Source organism: Rhinolophus hipposideros (assembly GCF_964194185.1).
Source record: "Rhinolophus hipposideros genome assembly, chromosome: 25".
Taxonomy (NCBI): Eukaryota; Metazoa; Chordata; class Mammalia; order Chiroptera; family Rhinolophidae; genus Rhinolophus; species Rhinolophus hipposideros.
In genome coordinates, this window is record NC_138071.1 from 14,493,411 (window position 1) to 14,520,662 (window position 27,252).

The following is a 27,252-nucleotide window of genomic DNA, read 5'->3' on the forward strand; positions in this document are numbered from 1 at the left end:
TTTTCTTCATGTTGATGGTTTTCCCCGGGAGAAAAGGGTGGGGTAAATTGCAGCTTGCCTAGAATTCTGGGTGCTAGATTCTTTAGTTCATATTTCTTGCAGATTCAAGCCTCAGCTCTTCTTGTTACTCATTTCAAAGCTGAAATCTATGTTGGTGAAGGAGAGCCCAACCTTTGTGATAGACCATGGTGGGCACAGCAGAAGGACAACCGAGCCTTATAGAGACCCCAGGCCTACAGCTCCCGGCAAACACTCTCCTTGACTGAACCTAGACAGGCTTCTCTGAGATCTGTTTTTGAGTAGGCTTATCCTTGGGCCCTGTCTACGTCAGTCTTAGCAAGAATCCTGCTAAGCAAGTCAGCCCCCAGTCCTTAATATATAATCCAGGTCCTCATCCTCCACTGTTGATGTCTCAGTCTTGGCAAGCAAGAATTCTGTTAGGCCAGTTAAGCAAGAATCCCCCCTACCCTTGCTGTCTTCTCTTAGCAACGTTCCATCCACTGACCCCTCACTCTGTCATCTTTACTGTATTCTGAGTTAAAAACCATCGCACTCTCCTATTGCATGACCCCTATTGCAATAATCTTGAATAAAGTCTTCCTTACAGTGTTAACAAATGTTGGAATAATTTTTCTTCAACAGCCCCAGTCATGACCCTTGGTTGTATCCACTCCCCTTGAGCAAGTGCAGAAAGAATGTAGACCATGGGACAGTGGGTTGGGGGAGGTTTGTGGGATTTAGGGCTCCCGGGACAGACTCAAAGGACTCAGAGACCACGGAGAAGTCATGGAGATCACACGTGTCTTCCATGTATTCTGCTATGACTTGGTGTAAAGGACACTAGACTCAGAGCCTAGCAAACATAATTATTAATACCATTAAGGCTTACCTGAGTTCAGACTCTAAGGAAAACTGGTAATTTACTCAGACTAACACATTCTTCCTATACGCTGTACCTCATATATTTCTACTTTCTTACCAGAGTCGTCAGAATTCTATGTCAGATTCATAACAGAGGCCACAAACTGCCATCATTATGACCTGCTCTGGTGATGTCTCTGCCAGGGCTTGTCAAGTGTGTGGTCTTGGAGCTGGTGTGCGGTTTCTTTGATAGTCTTCACTTTTTTCTCTCTCTCTCTTTCTAGAGGTAACTCCGTTTTAGGGTTGCAATCTGGCCTCTCCTATTAGTATAAATTCTACCCAGCACTGTGGGACTTTCCTATTGACTCAAAAAACACTATTCAAACACAGTGTTGAGAAATATGGTACCTTTGGCATAGAGTTTGCCAGCCTGAGGAACAAGTTCCTGAACTTGTAAATCAGGAGGCTTGGCTTTTATCACTCAGCAGGAATGGAAGAGGCACAGGTAGGGGCCCGCCTGGCTACCAAGAGAGTTGCAAGGCTGCTTGGGAATCACACGAGCATTTTTGAGGACATGAGTCGGCCTCTGACTCCTTATAAATACAACTTGACTCAGTCACTGTGTGACTGACACCTTTCAGACATGAAGTGGATACTGTTCTTTGGGGCCCTTATTGGGCCCAGCATCTGTGGCCGAGAAAAGTTTTTTGGGTAAGTTCCTTTTGGACTTATTATTATTACTTGGTTTGTTTAGAGATATGGGAGTCAAATGAATTGGAAACGAATGGCTGATTATCCTTCAAGGGTATGGCATTGGGAAAAAAGACCTGGGCTCCTGTCCCAGCTCTGTCCTGTCGTCCTGGACAAGTTGCTTTTTTCTCAGGCTCAAGTCCTGTGAATTCAGGACTAGGTGGTCTCCCTAATTCCCTGCCAATTCTTTTTCTTCCTAGTTCTTATTTGTAAAGTCAGTTCTAGGCATCTCCGACTTTCTTTTTGTTCTTTATTAGTTGTTTTCTTTTTTCCTTTGTGTTTTTTTTCCTTTAGTTTTTTTCCTACTTTCTTACTCCTATATTATGAATTACCAGACATTGTTTCTCGTGTCTGTCATGTGTAAGGGCAAATCTGGGTCTTAGGCTTCTTGGTTTCACCTCTCTGTTAACGGGGAAGGCTTAGTGGAGCTGGTACCTTCTTGTCAGCATCTGGGACATGGAGATTTGATAGGTCTTGCCTAGCCACAGCTCTGAAAAGTGACATGCAAGGGTACACCTTTGGAGCTCAAGATGCTGCTCACAGAATGCTCTGTGGTTTGCAAAGGACAGGACATTTGGGAAGTAGGAGAAAGGAAAGGATGCTATGGTACCCCGCCAGAAGATTGAATTCTAACAACTCATTACTGCAGGATGCTTTGCCATTTGCAAAAAGCTTTCATGTGCATTATCTTTTAGATCACACAACAACTCTGCCAGAGCAGGCGTGTTATTTTCCTTAATTTAAACATGAAAAAACACAGCCTTAGAAAGGTTAAGAAACCCACCCAAGGCCCCTTGCTGGTAAGCGGGGGAGCTGAAACTCTGAATGCAAAACCCATACCCTTTTGCTATAACACAAAGTAATCTTCAGATAGAATCCAAGATCTCACTGATGAATCTATATCTACTAGTTTACTCTCTATTATATTATCTGGCTAAAGGGACTTAGGGGTTGTTTACTGAGGTAATTACAGGTAGTCTCTCCTTATCTGCAGGGGATGTGTTCCAAGACTCCAGGGGATGCCTGAAACTGCAGATAGTACCGAACCCTATAAATACTCTTTTATCCTATGCATACATATTTACGACAAAGTTTAATTTACAAATTAGGCACAGTAAGAGATGAACACAAATAACTAAAAATAAAATGGAACAATTATAACAACATACTGTAATAAAAGTTATGTGAATATGGTGTCTCTCTCTCAAAATACCTTATTGTACGGTACTCACCTTTCTTGTGGTGATGGGAGATGGTACAATGCCTACATGATGAGATGAAGCAGGGAACTCAGAATGGTGTGTAATTTAAAACTTACGAATTGTTTATTTCTGAAATTTTTCATTTAATATTTTCGGACCACACTGACCTTGGGTAACTGAAGCCACAGAAAGCAAAACCACGGATAAGAGGGAATAACTGTACTTATATGAGGCTGAGTGATTTTTATGGTGATGACTTCTGTTCACACCTGGTCTATTGCCAAATAGCTGAGAGGGCTTATGCATAGCAGGTGGCCAGGAAGGAGATTTTTCCACAGACAGCTCAGCAGTAGGTGTGTAATAACTGTGCTCGCCGCTGTGTGGGCTGACGCATGCAGCTGTCAGGCTCCCACTGCAGCTATTCACGTGGCTGAAAAAAAATCTGTATTTCTCAGGATACAGACCTCTATTATAATGTAGTGGGCACCTGGGTTGAGACAGCTGGGCTGGGCACTGGAGTGATCACCCAGGAGGGTGCCCATAAAGCGCTGTGTGCCCGGGGCTAACTGCAGATGGTTTTAACCATTCGTGTCATCCTCTCACCCTGAAATCTGGTATCACCCCGTAATAGGGAACCCAGCAGAGGTGGTGGAATCCTTCCTGGGATTCACAGAAATGCCCCAGAACGTTTAGAGCATGGGGAAGCTGACCTCTGAGCATTCAAGTGGTTAGGAAGCCAGGACACAGGTGCAGGGCTGATGGAGATGAGGGTGATGGCTCCCCCCAAGCTCCTCACTCCAGTCTCCCTTCCTTTCACCAAACACACCTAACTCCCCAGTCTTTCTCATTCTGCCAGTGTCTTCTGCCCTGATCTTCAGTCATCTTAAAGATGGGGCAGTGGCCAGGATGCCCAGAGGCATAGGGCAGGCAGAGAATAGGAAGTAGTTGCAGAAAGGGTCATAGCATCAGCAGTAACTGGCAAGAGTTCTGTAAAATCACCTCTCAGTACACATGGCGGCGGCTAAGCCTGGCTGGGGATGCAAATGAGAACGGAACAAAAACCAGGCCACTTGGCTGCCCGCGTGGTAAAAGGGGGAGGGATAGAAGCACGGCAGTGCTAATGAGAACTTGGGACAAGTGTGAGAGAGTAGAGAGAGCATCATCAGCCATTGTGCAGGCAGTAGCTGGACAGCCCAGGGCATTGGAGAGAGTCAGAATTTAGAAGAGCTGTGAGAACACTTGTGTGGAGTAGAAGGGGTGAGCACGGCAACCTGCAAATCCCTTCATATCCCTGCTCCTAGGCCAATCTTCCATGTCAGAACGAGCTTAAGGTCTTTGAATGGATTTCTAGATGGTGGAGATAGGTTGTGTTTAGCCATCCACACTCTATTTCCCAAATAGAGACAAAGACAATGAGGACGAGAAAAAGGCTGCCCTTCACCTGGAACCCATTTGTGGTCTCTCTGCTTCCAGGTTTTGATGGTTTATGAGAATAATGTCAGACAACCCCCCGCCCCAATTTTAACACCATCTGAAGACTGTTCCTAACTTGGCCTCCTCTGGGTAGGGAGAACCTCATGGTTGATGGGAGTTGGTCCTAAAGCCTGGGTGGGAGATTGCCAGGCAACTAACGAAAAGGGCTGGGTGTCCAGGCAGAAGGCACAGCATGTGCAAAGGCATAGAAAGGCAAAGTACATGGTGAACTTGGGATTTGCTTGAGGCTGAAGCCAAGAGGGCACAGGAGGAAGTGGAGGAGAGACAGATGGGGAAGGACTCTCCCCTGCACCAGCCCTTTGTCGACATCAAAATGTCCAAACCTGTAGAGAATTTTTATGAGTGTATTTGAGCCAAACAGATGACATGCCCAGAGGCAAGGTCTCAAATGCTCCAGAGAATGACAGTTTTGCAATTTGTTTTATACATCTGGAATTAAGGAGGGGAGGTAAGGAAGATTACATGAAGGTGGGGATTACAGAATAGGTAACAAGATTATGCACTTCCTTGAGGGGCCTGAAAAAGGTGCATTTCACAGGAGTGTTAACCTAGATGTACAAGAACAATGGACAGGGTTTTGTGTAAGGCAGAAAAGGTAAACCTTTCTACAGGCCTAGGACGTGACTACCCACCATGACCCGCCCAGTTAGGAATTTATGATCAGATCACCCGGTGAGGTGACTGGGGTAGATTTATCACAGGGCCCCTTTTTGTCCACATGGCCTTTCTGAATACTGCAGTTTTAACCTGTGTTGCTGGGCTGATTAGGGCCTGATGAAATGGGTTGTGGATTTCATCATCATCAGGGCCGGTGAGAATCAGCGTTCCATTGTCACAGACCACCCCCAGGAGCATGGAAGTTGTGTTGGGAAGAGGAAAGCACATGCTCTGGGTGAATGTGTAACATGATTTTTATACTCCGAGAACTCCTTCTTCTTAGTTCCTTCCCCCCCCCCCCTTTGCTTCTTTGTGATTGCTCTTGTCGGTGCCATATTTTACAAATGCCCAATTTTGCCAATATCCGTGCACAGGCGCTTTCTAGAACACCATTTCTAAGACATTCTTTTTCTGGAGTGTTGGGGGTGGGTTGTGACAGAGCATGAGTTTGGCAGATGAGCCCTGGTGCTCTGCCAGAGGTAAGGATTTCCCTTCTGTTTGAAACCCTTCTCTTTTTTGTGAGGCCTGCCTGTGTCAGGGAAATGGTGGTTTGACTCCCCATCTTCCCAGGGCTGCAGTCCAACTCCTAGCAAGCCTGTTGGGTTCAGACTGAGACCTGTTCCTCCAGCAGCTTCATCGCCATGGCCCCCGCAGCACCCGTGGATGCGGTTAGCTGCCCACTTCCCAGGACTCTGTGGAGACCTGATGAGTTACCAGGAGAAAGTGAGCTTTCAACACTGGCATTTCCTCCAGACCTGCCACTTGCAGTGGAGGCGACTCTTCATTGCCTCCTTGGGGCTGCACTAGACCCCCCAGAGGTCCTCCAGAGCCTCCCAGAACAAAGTTACATCCTGAGAGTCCAACCGGATTGAGCCGGTTTTCGGATGAGGAGATGCTGACCCGCCACGTGAGGCTGCACGTTTCCCTCCCTGTGACAGAACCATTTTCTCTGTCAACAGGTCCTTCAGCCCACAGCTCTCTCCAGCAGCTCTTCCTGCATTCATTCCTGTCAAAGGGATGACGCATGTGACAGCATCGAGTGCGGATTCATTCGGGCTGTCACCTAGCAACGGCCTAATGGCTCCCCTGGCTACTTGAGCCGGCAGAGAGCACAAAGGCAGCTTTTCAGGCTCGGCCTTCTCCCACCCACACACAGGACTTTGGGGGCCTCTATCCCTGCGCTGCGGTGGATGCTAAATAGTGTAGATGAAGCAAGTGCAGGACAAACAACAAAAGGGGGCTCGGGACTGGCCGGCTTCCTCTGAGCCCTCTCAGGGCCCCCTTGGGAGGATTGAATCCCAAATTCAGCCTCAGCACCTTGGCCCTGATCGTAATTCGAATTTTTATAGGGTTCTGGAGCTGGACGGTATTCAAAGAGCACCCAGCCTCTCCCCTCTTTGCTCAGAGGAAAATAGCTAACCCTTCAAGGAGGGAAGGTCTGTTCTCTTTTCCAGCTCTTTCCAGCATGGACCTTGTGCCAGAGTTTCAGTCCTAGCCCCTGACAGTGAAGAAGTGCTTCTTTATGTCTTGAGTTAGCTTTGCGTGTAACTCAGGAACATTCCTTTCTGCAAAATATATATGTTTTTCATTATAAAGTAATATGACCACATTACAGAAAACAGATACAAGGGGAAAAAAAAGTCAGTCATCCATAATCCCACGACCCGAACATAAGCACTGTCAGCATTTGCTATATTTCCGTTGTCTGTTTTTCTTCCAATGCATCTGCTTTTTCCATACTTGTGATCATGGCATACATACAATTTTGTGTCCTGCTCTTTCACTTAATATTTCCCTTAAAGTTATACCATAAGCACTTTTTCATATTTGCCACGTAGTCTTATTTTTAATGGCTATACATTATAACCAAAGACTAGACCATTTCCTCTCATTCAGCCCAGTTATGTCTGGGAGAGTCGGCTTGGGGTTTATTTGTCAGCTGAAAGCTCACCATTATCTTTTGCTTTTTTTTCCCCTCCTCCAGGGACCAAGTTTTTAGGATTAACGTCAGAAATGGAGACGAGATCAGCAAACTAAATCAGCTAGTGAATTCAGACAACTTGAAGGTACCTGGTTCTTCCTAGACCTCCTGGGTATCTTCTAACTTCGGGGAGAGAAAACTTGTACCACCGACATTATTTCTGAAGAGCTTCTGTGTGTAATCCTGTACAGGTCAACATGCTTTTCCATAATAGAGGGTCGAGGGGGGAGAAGTGCTGTAGATCATAGAGCAGTGCTGTTCTGGGAGATAGGAGGCCTCAGCAGTGGGCGCCATCTTTCCATCTGCTATTGACTTTTTAATTCTTGGGTTTTGCTGGGCATTGCCTGCTGGGCAGGCCTGAGCTGATACAACTGTGAAATGGATGAAGTTTGCCCTTGGGCAGAACCCAGCTCCTCAGGGATCACCCTGGCTTTTGGCCGTTGTTCTAGAAGAATGAGCTCATTGTGCCTTTTACCTGAACCGTACTTTGACCTGGTTTTATTTCTGTTCACTTCAGCTCAATGTCTGGAAATCTTCCTCAACTTTTGGTCTTCCTGTGGATGTCCTGGTCCCATCTGTCAGTCTGCAGCCAGTCAAATGCTTCCTGGAGTCCCAGGGTTTAGAGTACTCAGTGACAATTGAAGACCTGCAGGTGAGTAGGCCAAGACCCCTCACTGGTCTTGCGTATGGCAAAGCAGCCAGAGTGGGCCCAAGACATTTCTAAGTTCTGGTCTTAATCCTTTTCCATTTCACAGGTGAAGACATGGAGGTATATGGAAGTAAAGTTCAATGACTTGTTAGAGAATGTTGTAGTAGAAAGGGCATGCATAGGGTAAGAAACCAGACAGATCTGGATTTAAATCCTGATTTTGCTAACTAGCTGTGTGACTTTGGACAAGCTTTTAACCTCTCAAGCCTGTTTCTTCATCTGTAAGATGGTAATAGTGATACCTTCTTCATTACAATTTATGGAGAAGAGTAAGTGATTAAGTGTATGTAAATGTCAGAGATGCCCACAAGTATTAAGTTTCTCTCCTTTTTCTTACTTGAAGTCAGGAGGGAAGAACAGAGAGGGGGGAGGGTGTTGGAGGCCAGTCTTAAAAAGCATTCTTTGAGAAAGGAGGAATGTCACCAACAGCCCCCAGCAGAGGTGACATCACCACCCAAGCCAGGCACCAGCCTCACGACCTGTATCTGAACAGCAGGACAGTGTCTGGCTCATGTTCTCTCCTTCACCGAGGTAGGTTATGGACTAATTGGTAATTTGGCCCTGGAGTTTCCTGATGGCATGAGCAGCTGTGAGTCTATTAATCATCCTCACATGTCATAGACATCTGCCAGGAACCTTCAAAGTATGAGTGGTTATAAGAATTTCTTTGTTTCTGAATGGTTTCCCAAGCTGTGTATTTCAGAGGCACTGGATACCAGATGCGGGCTGATGTCTAGAGAGTTCATAGAATAACCAAATAGCACATATGTTGCTACCAGGGAGTAAGTGGGTTTTGAATGGAGTGGTGTACGTCGGGCTCCAAGGAGTAAGATTTTATAGATATATGGAAGCAATCTGACCCCTTTTACACCTTGTCATTTGTGCTGTGTGATGTGTGTGCTGACGGTGCCACCATCTTGGCTAGCCCATGTACCAAGATATGGCAGAAACGACATGAACCTCCATGTCCAATAAACCATTTCACCATGTTGCTGTGTCTGTTTTAGGCCCTTTTAGATAAAGAAGATAAAGAACTGCAACACAATGAAAGGCAAGAACGGAGCAGTAATAATTTCAACTATGGGGCCTATCATTCTCTGGAAGCTGTAAGTTTCTGAGCTAGTTAAGATCAAGGTCATTGGCCCTTTCCTTACTTCCAATACTTCCTTACTTTGAATTAGGGGCCTTAGCACAATATCCCTTCACTGAGGGGCTACAATGAGGACATTTCAATTCCTTTCTAATTCTTGGGCTGTTTAACTCCCACCTAAGAGCATAGTGAAAGACACACTGAACATTTTCTCCCACCTGCATCCTTCGTTTCTTCAGCAACCTCTTAAAGGAAGCCATGAAATAATTGCAATCATTTCCAGTGCTAGTAATTCAACCTTCTTATACCCCACCATAATCTTTGTATTTGATTCTCCCAGGTCAAAATGTTACTTCTTCCAGGCAAGTAGACAAGTGGTTATTTCAAGGTTAACCAAGTATTTCCATTCATTTATCATGACTACTTATAATGTATATTTGTTCCATAATGCATTTTAGTGCTGTGTTTAGTTAGAAACCACTTTATACAGATGACTGGCTTTCAAGGTAAGCCAACCCTTCAACTGAAAAACTTGGAGTGAAATAATTTAATATGATATTGGAACTTTAGGAATCAAGAGGGAACTAATAGAATGGAATGCTATCACATACAGTACAGCTCTCTTATGTCCCTCACTGTCTTCTTCATCAGTCCGGAAACTACTAGCTTAGGAACACAACCCAAATCTAAATTGATATTCTCCTTCCTATACCTCAGTACATGTTGTTATTTATATCCAAAAATGGTGTTCCTGGCATGCTTTTTCATAAAGCATATACTTTGAGTTGTTTTTCTTCTAGATGAGAGATTTTTTCCAAAGCCTGACCAATTATTTCCACTTCTTTCCCATGATTGTCAGTGGCTTTGTTTATTGTGTACACTTCCAACGGCACTGCCCCTCGATCCCTCTTGTGACCACTGACATACATCTGCAGAACAGCTGGATAAAGTTAGGAGTTCAGACGAGGGCCAGGGACCAGAGTTCAGGGCCCAAATAGGGATCAAATCCATAACATTAGCTTTATTAACATCGGCCACTCCCTAGCTGAGCTAACCAGTTGCAAATGTCACCCAAGACCCCAAACTCCGTGGCTCACTTGCCTGCTGTGGGAACCTCACTCCTTTATCCACTAGCTTTTGTTCTCTGGCTTTGGGTGCCTTTGTCATCTAGTTTACAGCTATCTCTTGTTCCTTGGAAGGGCTTTTACTGTGGATTGGTGTACCCTCTCCCTCCTGGCTTGATCATATTCTGTTCTTTCCAAAAACAACTTTTTAGAACTCATATCCTACAACCCCACTTAGGCCTCCTTAGATCTCTAGTGGGAATTTCATGTTTGTCTCTGCCAAGCTTTCTAGTTTCAGACCCTTTGTGTGTGTTGTTGTGGTTGCCATTATTTTTATTAGTTTCTCAGCTGAGTTTTCCCTTGATGTTGGCAGTGTAAATTTGAACCCTTTGTCTGGACTCAGCTTGGTGTTTTAACTTTTTCCTCTCATGGCTCAGGGCCAGCATGCAGCTTTTGCTCCACTTTCTAGGGTTAGTGGGTAGAGTTTCCAGACCCTTCTCAGGGCTCAATTGCTAATTCCCAGCTCTCAAATTCCAGCCCTTGCCCTACGCTGGGTCCTATTCCTGGTTTGCCCCAGTTTCTAATGCAGATACCTGGGCTTCATCTTCTGCCCTCCACTCTGCTAGCTAGGTTCCCTCTTCTTCACTGACACCTGCAATTTCCCCTTTCTTGGCTTTTAGCTTGGTTGTGAATCATTTCCATTGTATCTTACCTGGCTTGCCTATATATTTGGGGGGTGATTTCTTACTTCAATCTGCCATGTTGACTGCAACTCTGATAGACCCTTTAAGCTTGATTTTATTCTGTAGATTGATAGCACATTTTCCTCTTCTGTAAAGCTCCTTCTTCCAATTTTAAGGTCTAAATATAAATTTGTTTGTTTTCTGCTTTTGACCCTCAAAAGGTTGAGCAACTAAGATGGATGAACCTTATTTAAATTAAAAAAATTTTAACTGAAAGCAAATGGAAGCATTTGTAGCCACAAATGGCAGCTCTTCACTTGTTCCTCTAAAGGAATCATCTCCAAAGTGGGGTGCCCGTACTGCAGGTATAAGCAATATGGTCACCTGGGATGGAGGAAGGAACTATTACAACTTCTATTCATATTTCTACATATATTTCTATTTCTTATTAACACAACTATCTTTATTTTTATTTTTTAAATAATGCACATATTTGTGTGGAGACATATATATACATATATGTATAATATATGTAACAGATATATTATATATTTATGTATATAGCAAGCTAATTTTTTTTTTAACTGATGGTGAAAGTGATCAAAAAGTTTGGAGGGCACTGCTTCCAAGAACCTTAGATAAGTGACTTTGTTGCTAATTACCCAGTTTAGTACGGTGCAAAGGGCGACACTGTTGGAACGATATCTGCACAAGTCTCTAATTTAGTGGACTATAATTTTGTGGATAGATACAATATGTTATTCTCTAGAATACTGTAGAAAAGGTCTCTTTAGACAGCTCTTCAAGACTAAGCATTCCACGCTGACCGTATCGTCAGTGCCAAGGTTGACAATAGGGAGCTGGAAGGAATCATTAAGATCAACAACATAAAGTTCCGATAGCTACCTAGAGCTGAACACATTTTTTAAATGCCCCTGAATTCACTTTTTTCATGCTTCAGATTTACCATGAAATGGACAGCATTGCTAGCGATTTTCCTGACTTGGCGAGCAGGGTGAAGATTGGACATTCGTTTGAAAACCGGTTGATGTATGCACTAAAGGTGAGACTCCGTGTTCTTCAAGGGGCCAGATTGAATGTGGGTTCCTGGTTCCTTGTGTCCAAGACCCAGCTAGTGGCCTCCCACCACGGGAGACATCTCTCAGTGTTCAAATTTAGTCTGACAGAGAGCCCCTACTTGCACATCCCATTCCAAGTTTTGAATGAAAGGCAGGATTAAGGGGGGTATGTACGGGGGTGAGTGGAGGCAGGTAGTATTCCCGAAAGCTCTCAGGTAGGCCACAGTCTTTTGCCTTTATTCCCACCTTCTGTAAATATCAAGACTAATAGGGATATTTCTGCTTTTTGGCTAATTTTAGGGCTGATGTAATTTTAAGCTCAGCCTATAACCCTTGGCTGCTCAAAGCCTAATTTCCAGATATTTCTAACAGATTCAGGTCTATATTGAGAAAGGAGGTAGAAAATGTATGGCAATGACATAAATTACATAAATAATCTAGCCGAATGAATAAAAGGGAATTTGGAGATATGAACCGTGGAATAACTGATGATGCTAAGAATTTCTCAAACCCTTAGCGTCAGACAAGCCCTGAAGAACCCAGGCTGATAGCAATGGGTAAATTACCAGTGGGAGGAGATCTGCCACTGAGCTACTTGCTCTAAAATAAATTTAGATGATTTGCCAAACTGATGGACACCGTGGCTTCATTGGCATCAAGCTCTGACCCAGGGGGCCCCCCACTAAAAGGCAGGATCCAAAATTCATTTAATGCCATTTACAACGAGCCGTAGTGAATCCTCTCTTCCTCTTTTTAAAACTGAATTCATTTATTGCATCAGCCAGAACAGGCTGGTCCATGCACAGTGGTCTCTCTCTGTTGGGATACCATTTGAGGTTTTTCAAGAGACATAGTATTATCTCTAATCACATGAGTATTATCATTCACAATAGCAGTTGTTTCCCCTTCCCATTTGCTTCTAACCCTGGAGCTGCTCAAGCTGCCCAGCAGCCAACCAATTAAGCTCCCTGGTCACGGATAAACCTGATAAATAGATGGTACCCTCAGGAACATTTGGTCTCTGAATTGTCTTAAATGGATTAAATGAATAAGGGCAAGCTGGGGAGAGGAGAGGTGACACTGTCGGGGGCAGGAGGGTCATTTTCTGGTCTCTTTTTCCTTCCACAGTTCAGCACTGGAAAAGGCAGTCAGCGTCCAGCCATTTGGCTGAATGCAGGCCTCCATTCCCGGGAGTGGGTCTCACAGGCCACGGCGATCTGGACCGCGAGGAAGGTCATGTCATCTGATATTAGGAGGGATTTCTGGTGGGCCTGGGGTGGCCCTGCGGCCTCCCATGAGTCTGGGCCCAGGGGATGAGGTAGGAAGATGCTCTGCATGGATACAGTAGGCTGGGGGCCTTTTCATTTTGGAGAAACAAAAGGTCAGAGCCCCTTCATCAAGCCACAGTGGCTAAATGACAGTCCATTTGTGGCAGTGAACAAGCTAACAAGCTACAGAGGTGGCCCTAAAATGTGGGTCCACAGTCAGCCAGCAGAAAGGGAGCAGAGCCTGGTCAGCAGCAAAACTCAGATGAATTCTGCCTCCAGCCCCTTCCAAGGCACCCCCATCCCCCACCCTCAACCCCGGCTCTCAGTGACCTCATGCTGTCTCCATGTCGCTCTGGAAAGTCTGCTTTAAGCCAGCACTGGAAGAGGAGGGGTGGTGTGTGTGGAGGATCCATCTTCCCTACCACTATCATGGAGGCTCAGATTCCTATGAACTGTTATGATGTGTGGCTCTCCCCTCCCCTATCGCACCCCTTGGAAGGAATGAATAAACCAGGCAGCTCAGGACTCATTGCAGTTGATGACATCACTCAGCAGTGATCACCCAGGTTTTCAAGTGCTCCCAGGACTTTGCAGAGAGCTGAGCCTCTGATGGTGGCAGGGAGTCTGCAAAGGGTGGATGCTGTTCTGAGAGCTGGGCATCTGGGGAAGGTACACGGCCCTAGACCTAACGCCCCAGCCTGCAATGGCGTAGCTGATAAACTCATTGTCTCTGCTTAGATTGTATCTGATTACGGGAAGGATTCAGCTATCACCTCCATCTTGGAGAAAATGGATATTTTCTTGTTGCCTGTGGCCAATCCTGACGGATATGTATACACGCACACTCATGTGAGTAACACCAAATGGGCTGTTTGGAGTTAAGTCTTGTTTGTTGAATTCCTTGCTTTGCCGCTGAGGAGTTGTATGGCCTTGGAGAAAACGTCCACAAATGTGCATGTTACGAGTTTCCTTGGGGGTCTCATTTCCAGTCATTCTCTAAGCTGAGAATCACCAGGGAATAATTTTTCTTTGAACAATCTATTGAATTCCCTGTCACAGATTCTGAACAATTATCAACACTTTCCCAATCTTCTTTGCATTTCTTTCCCTCCCACACATTTTTTTCCCTGACATATTTTCAAGCAAATCCCAGACATCAAGTTATTTCACCCACACGTCTTTAGTATGCCTCTGTAGTTGATGGTAATTAAAACAAAGAAACAAACACCACACCACTATCACCTTTAAAAAAGTAATAGAAATTCTTTACGTCAGTTTGTTGAAATCAAAATCCAAATAGGTTCTATACCTGCATTTGGTTGTTTATGGCTCTGCAGGCCTTTTTATTCTACAATGTTACCCCCACCACACACACACACACACACACACACACACACACACGCGCGCGCGCACACACACGCACACACACCTTTTTAAAATGTCATTCATGTGTTGGAGAAACCAAGTAAATTGTCCTATAAAATGTCTCCCATTCTGAATTTGGCTGATGGCTTCTTTGTTGTGTGCCATTTAATTTGTTCTCTTATCCCCCTATTTCCGATGCACTGATGGTCAGATGTAGAGGCTTGGTTGGATTCAGGTTCATTTTTTTCAGCAAGACTATGATAGTTGTGCACTTCCTATCACATCAGTGATCATTCAGGTGCCTGATGTCTGTTTGTTCCACTTTTACCAAAGCCAAAAATTATTTAGTGGGGTCAGGGGGTATTGGCCTGGTTCTTGCATTATAAAGTTCTCTTCAGGGCATTTGGGGAGAGTCCTTCTCTCAGGGCCAGAAGGGCTAAGCATCATCTCTCTGGGGCAAGAGGGCAGGAACCCCAAGGACCCTCCAGAAAGAACGGTAAGCAGCTCACCCTATCCTTGGTGCCCACGTCCATCATTGGCCCCCAAAGAAAATCTTTGCCTCGCTTGTGTCCTGACTCATCTCTGGATGTTTGTTCCTTCCTTGGTGGTGTTTTCAGAACCGATTTTGGAGGAAGACACGGTCCCTAAATCCCAGAAGTTCCTGTATTGGTGTTGATCCAAATAGAAATTGGAATGCTAGTTTTGCAGGTAGGTTGGGGAGATAGTTTTCAAATCCTGCTACCCCTGGGTAGCCTGGTCCACAGGGTTCCAAGCTGGCAGTGAGGGAGCCGTTTCCAGGCTGGCTCCATTGCTGATTCATTGAGAGACTTGGGTGAATCCTGTAAGCCCTCCATGTCCTGTTAGTTAATATATTTTTTTTTTTTTTTACTTTTGTAATTTTGAAAGGGAATGACTTAGCAATTCCTGTCCTCCTAAGAGAACCTAATATTTTAAAAACCATTCTGGTCTTAGATATACAAATCCATACCTCTTCCTTATATACCCTGGTCACCCTAGCTTGTCCTGGGGGTGTTACTGGGTGGATGGAAAGGTACCTGGTGGCAACTCAGAAGAGACCAACTAGTACTGTTATTGTAACAGGCAAGATCCCGTGGTAAGAATTAAATTCCAGCAGTTTACACTTAGATGTGTAGATATGAACCTCAGCTCCTTGATGTCATGGAAAGAGAATGAGAATTAGGACACCTGGGTTCTGAGTTCCCGCTGTTTAAAAATCATTCCCACAATAGTCCCAACTGTGTGTCAGGTATTTTCCCATATGTTATCTTATTTATTCTTCTGAGCTAGGGAATGAATTTTATTATCTGAAATGGGACAATTGAAGCTCAGAGACCGTCTCAAGAGCTTATGGTTAAGGGTTAGGATCTAACCTCACCTTGTAATGACAAATTCGAATTGTTCTCTTTCACCATTCCACAGCGTCCTGATGTTTTGTTCTTAATGTACTTCTTTTGCTTGCATAACAATACCACACAAGCTGTTGGAAAGAAAAATAACATGACTGTGGGAAAGGAGCTCAAATGTGGGAACCGAGGACATCAAAGTTAGGCCAGATATTCCACAACTGGGACTGGGTGGTTTCTCTCTCTTTCTCTCTCTCTCTCTCTCTCTCTCTCTCTCTCTCTCTCACACACACACAAACACACACACACACACACACACACACACACACTCACACACTAGATACCTCAGGGAGCTATATTATGAAGTAACATTGAAAACAATATTTCTAAACACCTGTCAAATAATAAAGAGATTTTAGTCACAACAATAGATTATTTGGCAGTGTTTGGCCATTAAGATCTGAACCAAGAGAATGAGTTGACACCAGAATAAATGGAGTCATTTTCATTATTAATTGGTATTCATATTAATTATCTAGAATACTGATTCATTACATCTCATTGTCAAATATGATATTAATTATTTATGACAACTGTTAGTGATACAATACAAGGTCAACTCTATCCTTTTAAAGGAGTCCTGCCAGTTTTCCTTCTCAGCTGTGGCAGATCCAACACCTCTACTTTCCACTTCTGCACCCGCCCCGCAAAATATACACATGTGGACCAGATTCTTGGGGGCATCAAGTAGTGGTCTGCCCATTACCAATGTCTTCTGTCCCTCCTCACGTTGGAGGATCCTGTATTTCTGTTTTCTTGGCCTATGGATTACTATTTCTGCTTGGGTCATCCCCACAGGAGAGGGAGCCAGTAGCAATCCTTGCTCCGAAGTGTACCATGGACTCCATGCCAATTCAGAAGTGGAGGTGAAATCGGTGGTAGATTTCATTCAAGAACATGGGAATTTCAAATGCTTCATTGATCTGCATAGCTACTCACAGCTGCTGATGTATCCATATGGGTACACACAAAAAAAGGCCCCAGATGCTAAAGAGCTGGTGAGTAAAGGGCTGCCTTCCACACAGCCCCAGGCCTGCTTTACCCTTGGGCACTGCAGCTTTATAGGGAAAGTCCGGGAGCCTGGGCTTGTTTCATTAAGGACCCAGTCTTCTCTCTTCACCTTTGGGTGCCATCATGCCTGCTGGGGACAGGAAGGAGTTGGTGCCTTTATTTCTGTGTTTGCTGTCAGTTCCAAGAACTACATCTGACCCCCGCCTTTCCTTCTCACTTGTTTTTCTGACCAAAACGTATTGCAGACCTACTGCTCGCTGAGAGCTGGGGGTGGAATTTTGTTGAACAAGGGGAGGTGTCCCTCACTCCAGTTGAGGTAGAGCTTAAGTAGCATGTAGGCCACAGCCTAGGAGTGTTCTGTGTCACATACAGTGACTCACTCCAGGATGTGAATAGGCACTGAGGGTGGATTGACTGGAGCTGGGCTGGCATCTGTAGAGTGACTGTAGGCTTTTCTGTCTGCGCTGGTTGGCTTGACTATGCCCCTCTACCTAGGATCTCAGCTAGCCCATAAACCTCCCAACAGATGTGGGGCTAGCGGCTAAGTGTGGACTAGATTCTGGTCTCAGTAGGTGCTCCGCATAGGACACATCCATATATGGCAGTCCCATCTCCACCTCCATTCTGGAAACACCAAGCTTAAGGTTTTCTCTTGAACATACTTGGTCTTCCCTCGTGTTCACAGATGTGATATTCCCTTCCCTCATGGTAGGTGAAGATGGTGTCTTTACTAGATTCTTAATGGGCTGGTGAGCAGCCCTTCAGATATTTGGAGAGCCTGAGTACAGTTCTTCTGATTCGAGTATATAACGCACACGTTTTCAGAGCGCATATCTGGCCCTTCTTCCACCTCTCTCTCTATCCTTTCCCCAAACAGGAAGTAAAGAGCTGGAGATGTGGTTGGAGAAGGAGTTGGAGGAACCATGTCATTCCCCTGAGTTTGTGGTCAGGCCTTGGCTTTAGTTGGATGGGAAAGAAGAAGAAACAGAAGGGAAAGTTGGGGGAGGGGCTGAGAATCTTCCAAATCATTGCAGTGCAGAACAACTGAGGAATATCAGGCGGCGAAATCCATTCTTTCTCACTCTGCTGATTCCCCCTCCTAGGACAAGGTGGCAAAGCATGCAGCCAAAGCTCTGGCTTCCCTGTCGGGCACGCAGTACCAGGTGGGCTCTACGAGCACCACTGTCTGTAAGTACTCACTCCATTTATTTGTTATTTAGAAAAGGCTTTGAGAGGAAACTTGAAATACAGCAGAAGAGCTGCAAGGTAGACTTCCTATGCTGTCGTCTGATTGTTTTTGTTGTTAGTAATAGACTGAAGTTATGTCAAGCGTGTGTGGTAATAGCTGTTGCAGGAAGTTATCTTCAGCAGCTCATCACTGCTGTCATGCTATTTATTATGTGCTCATGATGAGCTGAGTTATATCAGTGTGGAAGAGTCTGCATTCCTTATCTTCCATTAAAAATCCTGACATGGTTTGTCAAAAATTCCTCAAGCCCATCGTTCCATTTTCAATGGAAGCCCACCTTTGGATTGGCAGCGTGAGGTGGTGGTAGTGGGGTGGATGAGACTCCCTCACCTTGCTATCAGAAATGAACATGTGTTGGAGCATGAGAGGCTGGGAGCTGGGTTGAGGGATCCTCCCAACGATGGTTAATATCAAGCCAAACAGAAAAACAAAAACAAAAAACAACTCTACCAGAACCCCAAACCTGAAGATGGTCTTAAGGCTCATTACCCATGACCTCAAATTCATTTTGAGGAAATACCATTTTGGTTTCTCCGTGAAGTGTTTCATCTGTGCAATTCATTCTATTCCTGCTGATATCCTTCCAGTTCCTGTATTCTGTGAGACTGATCTTTAAATTTAAAAATGGAAGGAAATGGTCATTCTCCAGAACCTTCGCTGTTAATTTGCTGTTGGTGTGTAAAAATGCAACTGATTTCTTAACATTAATTTTACCTCCTGCTACTTTACTGAATTAACTTATCAGTTCTAATAGTTTTTCAGTGGAATTTTTGGGGTTCTTTATCAGGGTGCCAAAAAATGTATATACATGACTTGTATTCATCTTTTGTTATTAGTATATATATTGAGTATTACAATTTTAATACAGTTTTTTTCCTTTCTTAAAATGTGTATACATTTTTTGGGGCACCTTTTATATATATAGTATCATGTCATCTGCAAATAATAACAGTTTTACTTCCTCCTTACCTATTTGGATGATTTTAGTTCTTGTCTGATTGCTGTGGCTAGGACTTCCAGTACTATGTTGAATAAAAGAGGTGAAAGTGGACACCTTGTTTTTTTCCTGATCTTAAGGAGAATGATTTTAGCCTTCCCCCACTGAGTATGATATTAGTTGTGGGTTTGTCATATATAGCCTTTATTATGTTGAGATATGTTCCTGGTATTCCCACTTTGCTGAAAGTTTTTATCATAAATGGATGCTGGATTTTGTCAAATGCTTTTCCTGCATCTATTGATATGTCCATATGATTTTTATTTTTAATTTTGTTTATGTGGTGTTTCACGTTAATTAATTTATGTATATTGAACCAACCTTGCATATCAGGAATGAATCCCACTCGATCATGGTATATGATCTTTTTAATGTATTTCTGACTTTCAGACTGTACCCCTTTCAGGCCAACTGCCTATAGCAGCCCTTTCCCTTCCTCTTACTGATTTTGATCTTCTAAGGGCTTGGAAATAAGTTCTTTGAGCTGGTTTGGCTTGTTAGATTGTGAGTATTAAGGATGTTCATGACAGCATTGTTTATACAAAAGACTGGTAAACATCTAAATGTCCATCAGTAGAGTGCTGGATAAAAATACATTTGGTGCATTCATCTATGAAATAGTATGCAGCCCTTAAATGAATGAGGTGGAGCTATATGTGCTAATAGTCTACAACCTTTAAATATTAATTAAATATACAATGTGCAGAACAGTGTAAATGGTGTGTTCCTATTTGTATTAAAAAAAAAAAAGAGTAGATAGACTTTGAGCAGGGACCCAAATAAAGTGAAGTTCATGAACTTGATGATTTGGTCAGTAGAGGCCTTCTTGCCTTCTTCCTGAATTTTAAATGTGTTCTGAAATACTTGAGCTTGCTGTATATATAACCTCTAGAAACCTCTGGTGCCATTGTTTGCTTTTTATTCAGCATTTTTTTAGGGTAGAGAAAGGCTATGGGAACAACACAAAGATTTGAGAGAGTGTAAGAGAGCCTGCTCCATAATCTCAGGGAACAGGTAATCCAGAAAACATATCTAGAAAAATCACAAATGGTATAATGAGAAATAACCCTCAGGAACAGTGGAAAAACAAAAGGACTCACGTTTTCATTTAACTGACATGTAATATACCAAATGGTCTGGAAGTAGGTTGAAGAATGCATGGGCTTTGTCATCAGATGGACCTGGGTTTAAATTCCATAGCCATTTCCCATTGATATTTCCGCAGATAAATTACCCATTCTGAGCCTGGATTTCCTCATCTGGAAAACAAGGACAATAATACTTACCCTCACTGGGTTTTTAAAGATTAAATGAGATCATAAATGTAAACTTTCCAGTATAATGAATGGCTCATGGTAGATGTTCAATAAATGACTGCCACTGTTGACATCATTATTTTATTATTCAATATCATCTACACTTTGCACTCTTACCTAATTTCTGCTTTAGTTGAGTTTGGGAAGAAGCAAAAAAACAGGCCTCTTGCCTTTCCCCAGCCTTTTGGCCAAGGGAAATCCCAAGGGCTGTGCTGCTTTCTGTGTATCAGTTATCTCTTGCTATGTAAAAAGTTATCTTAAAACTTAGCAACTTAAAACAATAAACATTTATTTTTTTAATACTTCCCCCCCCTTCTTCCGCCTCCTCCACCCCCCCACTCCGGTTCAAGCCGTTGTTTCTCAGCCTAGTTGTGTAGGACACAGCTCCCTGGCCCATGTTGGTATTATGAGCCTTGCGCTCCCCGCGGCTGAGGCAGTTGGTTGCCGGTAGTTGGTCAGGCTCCCAGCAGTTCCCAGCAGCTCTCACCAGCTGCCGGCCACTCACACTGGCTGCCGGCCACTCACGCTGGCCACCGGCCGCTCATGGCAGCACACGCCAACTTCCGGCTGCCCACAGCAGCCCAGCTCTAGGGAGAGCCATTGTTCACTATCTTAGCCATAGAGGGTGCAGCTCACTGGCCCAGGTGGGAATCAAACCGGAGACCTCAGCATTAGGAGCATGGCGCTCCCACCACCTGAGCCATGGGACTGGCCCTAAACATTTATTTTCTAAAACTATTTGTGGGTCAGGAATTCATGAGTGGCTTAGCTGTGTAGCTCTGCCTCAAAGTCTCTCATGAGGCTGCAGTCAAATGTCTTCTAGGGCTACAGTCATTTAAAGGCTTGATTGGGCTGGAGGGTCTGCTTCTATGGTGGCTCCCTCAGGTGCCTGGTAAGTTAGTGCTGATTATTGGCTGGAGGCCTCAGGTCTTCACCATGTGGACCTCTTTATAGGGCTGCTTGAGTGTCCTTATAAGATGCCATCTGGCTTTCCTTAGAGAGAGCAAGGTGGAAGCCACAGTATGTCTTCTGACCTAGCCTTGAAGGTCACGGACCTTCACGTCTGCAACCTCTTATTAGTTACACAGGTCAAGTCAGCCCTATTTGATTTGGGGAGGGGAAATGAATACCAGGGGACAAGGATCATTGGAGCGGTTGTGGAGGCTGTCTACCGTACTCTGTAAAGACTGGTTTGGAGTGACCTACAGGTGTCTACAGAATGGGTTAGTGACAAGGTGGAAATGAGGATTTTATCTCTTGACTTGAGACTAGTGAAGAACCTCATGGTGCAGGAAAGCCTGAGACATACGAAGCAGACCAAGCCTAATGACTTGCAGAAAGCACTCCCGATCCCTAAGGAAACAGGCGTGCAGAACTCCTGGCCCCTTCCCACCTAACCCTGAAAGGAACTGAGCTTCAAAGGTGTTTTCTCTTCTGACTTGCAGATCAAGCTAGCGGGAGCAGCATTGACTGGGCCTATAATAATGGCATCAAGTATGCATTCACTTTTGAGTTGAGAGACACTGGGCAGTATGGCTTCCTCCTGCCAGCTGACCAGATCATTCCCACCGCAGAGGAGACCTGGCTGGGGCTGAAGACCATCATGGAGCATGTGCGGGACCACCTGTACTAGATGAGGAGCCCTACTCTGTCTACAATTCTTCATCTCTACGTATGCACAGCACACTGAAGCCACCATTAAAGGGACCTTGTTCTTTCACGTGTGAGTCAGCGCCCCCTAGCTTTGTAGAGAACACAGGTCAGCCCCTCTCCTGCCCGCCCTTGCTGAAGTTTGAACATTCTGGTGGTGAACCTGAGAGAAGCGCGTCTGTCACCTGCCATATTTTGGTCCTGCTGTTTCACTGAGCCCTTTGTATGCTTTTCTTTCTTTGCAGCTGGTTAGGCAGGCCACACTTAGGATCGCCCCTTACTGAGTGGCATGTCTCTACCTCATTTTTAGAACAAAAGGATATCTGAGATGGTTCTCTAGCCTCATCCAATCTAGCCAAGCTGGTGCCCTTGCTCTTGTGGGGGCACAGTGGTCTCAAAGATGATGCAGATCCCCCTATAATTTATCTCAGTCCTTCTGGAGCATATTTTTCTTTGAAAAACAAATCCTTCAGGGTTATCGATACAGGTCGTCCCTCCCCCACATTTTTTGTTTTTTTGTGTGTTTCTGTCTGAATACAAAGTAGAGGGTCACTTCTCGTCACTGGGCCAAGAATTCCCAGATGCTACGGAACAGTTCTGATCACGGTCTTCCCTTTCTTATTCAATGTAACTGGGATCCCAGAAGGGCATCTGTGTCACTACAGATACGGCTCACCCGGAAACCCTGGATAAAGTGATGATCTAACAGCAGGATTGCTAAATTATCCCCATCTGTCCTAATGGGCTTACCTCCACTTTACCTTTTGAACTCACTTCAAAGATCTTGCCCTCACCCTACAGGTCCTAAATCACTCCTCTGGCCTGGATAATCTCACTAGCCTGGTACATCCCTCTCTGTGCTGTGGTGTGCCTTGTGTTTCCTTCCTCCGTTTTGTTTGGTTTGGTTTGGTTGGTCTTTAAAGTCATCATCTTCTATTTTGCATCCTGTACCAAGGTGGGGCAAGGATGCTTCAGTCAGGTTTCTCTTGCTCCATCCCTCCTTAGCATGTACCATCTGCACCTTCCCTTTCTTTTTTCTCTTTTTCAAATATGTCTGTAAATCTTATCCTTCTGCCTAGGATTTGTGCAGCATCTGGTGTGTGCTCAGAAGCCAATAAATATTCAACACAAGTCTTATGATTGTCTCCTGTTCTTTGCTTTCACCTGAATGGGACCAAGCCATGGTGTTGAATATGCAGTTTGTTATAATGTCAAACATTAATTTTAATCCCTGTCCGTATCGCATGACATGTAGGAAGACCTTCTCCATCAGGCCGCGGGGCCTGCAGGGCAGTGTTACCTTGGTGATTTCACTCTGGTCCTGGGTCTAGTTCTTAGTTTTCAGCTCAGAAGCTTGATATTCTCTGTGTCCCTGTTGATTAGACTCGGGGATGCTGACTCACGCTTACAGAGCTCAGATGAGGCAGATGATAAAACCAGAATACGAATTTATTAATTTACATCATGGCATGTAACTATTTAGTGGATTGGATCCTCACGTCGGCCTGAATAGTACATTCTCTCCCTGTAGGCAAGATACATGGGAAGCCAAATTATAATCAGAAGGTTGTTTAGTGAGCGGGGCATCAGAGCAAGGAAAGTTAATTACAGCCTATGATTAGAATTTTTAATGGTATCCAGCTCTAATAGCACGATATAGCCAATTTTATAACCAAAACACACCTGCCAACTGGGCAGCTGCTTGTGCTGGCTGGTCAGGGCTGCCTGGGACCAGACGATGCCTCAGCAGGGTATGACAATGCTCGTGTCTGACTCACCTGTAACCTGGCTTCCTTTGTGCCCCCCTCCCCCTAAGATTAAGATTGTCCTTTAGGTTCCTTAAGGGAAATATTTCTTAAACAAGATAGAAAGAGCCATAAAAAGAATACCTGTGATTATAATAAAATTAAGAACTTCTCATTAAAAGACAGCATAAAGAGAGAAAAGTTACAAACTAGGAAAAGATATTCACAATATTCAAAACACACAACAGACTAAGGACACATAAAGAACTCCTATAGATCAATAAGAAAAGCATAAGTAAGACGATAGAAAAATGGACAAAAGATAGGAGCAAGCATTTCACGTAAGAAGAAACAGGTATATCTGACAAACAAATGAAGAGACGAGTAGTGATGGAGGACACACAAATCAAGACCACAGTGAGATACTATTTTATACTCCTTCAATTTACAGAAGTCAAAAAAGATGATAGAGCTCTTATATACAGTATTGGTGAACATGTGAATTAGTAAAACCATTTTGGAAAACAGTGGCATTATCTTTTAAAGTCCATACCTTATGATCCAGCTATTTCATCCCAGGTATAACCCCCCAAATTCTTGCACATATGCAAGAGGAGATATATATATAAGAACATTCATAGCGGGGCCAGCCCGGTGGCTCAGGCGGTTAGAGCTCCATGCTCCTAACTCCGAAGGCTGCCGGTTCGATTCCCACATGGGCCAGTGGGCTCTCAACCACAAGGTTGTCAGTTCAACTCCTTGACTCCTGCAAGGGATGGTGGGCTGCACCCCCTGCAACTAAGATTGAACACGGCACCTTGAGCTGAGCGGCCTCCTGGATGGCTCAGTTGGTTGGAATGTGTCCTCTCAACCACAAGGTTGCCTCTCACCACAAGGGGTGGTGGGCTGCGCCCCCTGCAACTAGCAACGCAACTGGACCTGGAGCTGAGCTGCACCCCCCACAACTAAGACTGAAAGGACAACAACTTGACTTGGAAAAAAAGGCCTGGAAGAACACACTGTTCCCCAATAAAGTCCTGTTCACCTTCCCCCACCCCCGCAAAAAAAAGAACATTCATAGCAAAATGACTCGACCTAAAAATGACTCAAAAGTCCACTGGTGGGAGAATGGGTGAATAAAGTATGGTATTAGGTTGGTGCACAAGTAATTGTGGTTTTTTTCAGTTATTTTTAACTTTTTAAACCACAATTACTTGTGCACCAACCTAATATTTTCATATCCTGAAATATATAACAATCAAAACAAAATTTAGTATGATTTCCTTTCCAGAAAGTTCCAAATAACTGAAAAATATATACACACACTTTTAAGGAAGACAGACAAAATTTTATAAAACTGTATAAAAAAGGAAGCAAGATGTAGGAGAAATGCCCGGACCCCCTTTTCCTGGTCAAGTGCACCGATCCCTAACTGCTATGAGTGTTGGCTGCCCACAGCCCAAGGCTCCATCCTTCTCTGAAGACTTGCTCTTAGCCACATGGGGCCTGCCTCACCCAAGAGGCTGTGCACCTGCTTTCCCTATATCACCTCCCCAAATGTCAGTCAATGACTCACTGACTTGGGGGTACAAAGAGCTAGTCTTTTGCCTCAAGTCCAGTCAATGTTGCAGTGCATTGTGGGCTCCAGAGCTCCGAAACTACTTTCCAGCTGATTCTACAGCCTTGCCTAGCCATTTCTCTGGCCCCACCCTACTTCCCAACCTCCCCTTCTTCTGAGCACTGCTTTACTAAATCACCTAAACAAAACTCCCATCATCTCAGGCTCTGCTTCTAGGAAAATTGACTTAAGACTAAGAAACGAACCTGGGATTCTGAATGATGATGACCTCAGATGAGGAAAGGCAGGGGGATGAAATGGGGGTCAGAGTTAGATGAAGGACCCTAGATTTTGTTTTAGGTTCTGTTTTCTCAGGTACTTATTATATGGGTTTTTAAAAACCCTAATCAAATAGCTAAATAAATAATAAAAGAGGGCCATGCATGCATCAACAATGAGTGTGCCATTAACCAAGGATGGTGATGATTCTAGTGCTATGGACTTGAAATCCAACTTTTAAAATGTTTCTAAAGATACAGATTTTAACACATAAAGGTGTTGCTATTCAACAAGCATTTGTTGAGTGTCTAGTGTGTGCCAGGAACAGGCTTAGATGCTGGCAATACAATGGCAAGAAAGAAGACAAAATCCCTTCTTGCGTGGAATTTTTTTGTAGTTGGAGAGACAGGAAATACTCAAGTAAACAATTAAATTTATAAATTTAATTTTGGTAATGAGAGCTGCTTTAAGTAACAAAACAAAACAAAACAAAAAACCTGGCAGCTGTAAGGGGAGTGATGGGTGATGGTGGGGGGCCTGTAGGCTGGGAAAATTAGAGAAGATGGCATTTGGGCTTGTATTATAAAATTGTTCTTAACTTTTGTCTTTGTATTCTTTTTGAACTACTCAAAACCACGTGAAAAAGGCAGACTAGATGTTATTATCCACATTTTACGGGTGGAAAAATTTAAGAGCAATATGTTTCTTTCCCAAGACGAATAATTAATATGTTCTGTTTTGTAAGTGAGGACCCCACTGGAAAAGAGAAAACCTAAACATTCATGGACATGACTTAAATTTCTGAAACACATTTAAGTTCAAAAGGCTTTTGTATGAAATCCGTCTCCATGGAATTTTCCACTATTAAGGACACCAGTGAGCATTGATAATGGAAAAAGTATTTTGAGGGTTATTGTTTTTTTTTTTTTTGGCAGTACTGGGAAGGGGATTTGCTAAGCCACCTCCAGGCCTTACGGCCAATCCTGTTGGGGACCAAAAGAAGATCTTGACAGGGTGAAGGATACAGTCCATGGCTGTGGATGGATTAGCTGTCATCCACGTGCTGCTCACTGAAACTGGAGCCATTCATTGATCTGCCTACTCAAAGGCATCAACTTCTGTCTTCTAGGTTACAGATGGTGAGGAAAAGCAGAATAGCCCAACTCCCTCACTTAGCTATGTGACCTTGGGCCATGATGTAAATCTCTGGGAGCCTCCATTTCCTCATCTTTAAAATGAGAATAATGATATTACGTATAATCAATTATTAAGAGAATTCAGTCAGCTAGTGTGCTGAGCATTGTACTGGCAGTAAAAGCACTCAGTGTGTGTTCGCTGGAATTATCATCCTCAGCAAGTGATAATTTATTTGTGAATTAGGCAATTGGCATTATCCCTAACTGGAAGACTTCTTCTCTTCAGGGTTTTCATGAGACTTAATGACAAAGATCTCAACAGTTCACAGAAAGTCATGAGTTGGATGTTAAGTCATTTTTAGTATTTGGGTTTGGAAATACTGGGGTTCTTTCTCTGAGAGCTTTCGTATGTTAAATAGAAATGGATGCCCTTTTACTGGAATAATATAAAGAATAATTGCCTGAAACCTTCCCAGGTCCACCTTCCAAGTACAACCGTGTCAAGTATATGGGGTCACCTTTGATTTTTACAGGTGCTGGGAAGGCCCTGGCCTAAATCAATTTCTGGTGAAGTTGAGGTTATGTTCCAGCTCTGGAATGTTCTGTGTAGATCACACTTCTTTTATGTCACTGTATTAAGGCCAACTATGAAGAATCACTTTTATCATCACCATCCTTATCTTT

General features: G+C 43.9%; 1 protein-coding gene across 2 annotated transcripts; it reads left to right on the forward strand.

Moving 5' to 3' along the window:
- Nucleotides 1-1,504: 1,504 nt before the first annotated feature.
- On the forward strand, nt 1,505-22,985 carry CPA4 (carboxypeptidase A4; the record flags this gene model as incomplete). 2 transcript variants are annotated; one of them, XM_081038457.1, is made up of 11 exons in its annotated part: nt 1,505-1,572; nt 6,949-7,030; nt 7,463-7,597; nt 8,662-8,760; nt 11,453-11,554; nt 12,699-12,803; nt 13,577-13,687; nt 14,821-14,911; nt 16,426-16,625; nt 17,742-17,826; nt 21,646-22,985. In XM_081038457.1, 11 exons carry the CDS (start codon nt 1,505-1,507, stop codon nt 21,831-21,833), a joined length of 1,266 nt encoding a protein of 421 aa, XP_080894583.1. In that variant the 3' UTR covers nt 21,834-22,985. The 2 variants fall into 2 exon arrangements, with proteins under 2 accessions (XP_080894583.1, XP_080894584.1); XM_081038458.1 differs by lacking the exon at nt 8,662-8,760.
- Between the last annotated feature and the right edge of the window lie 4,267 nt (nt 22,986-27,252).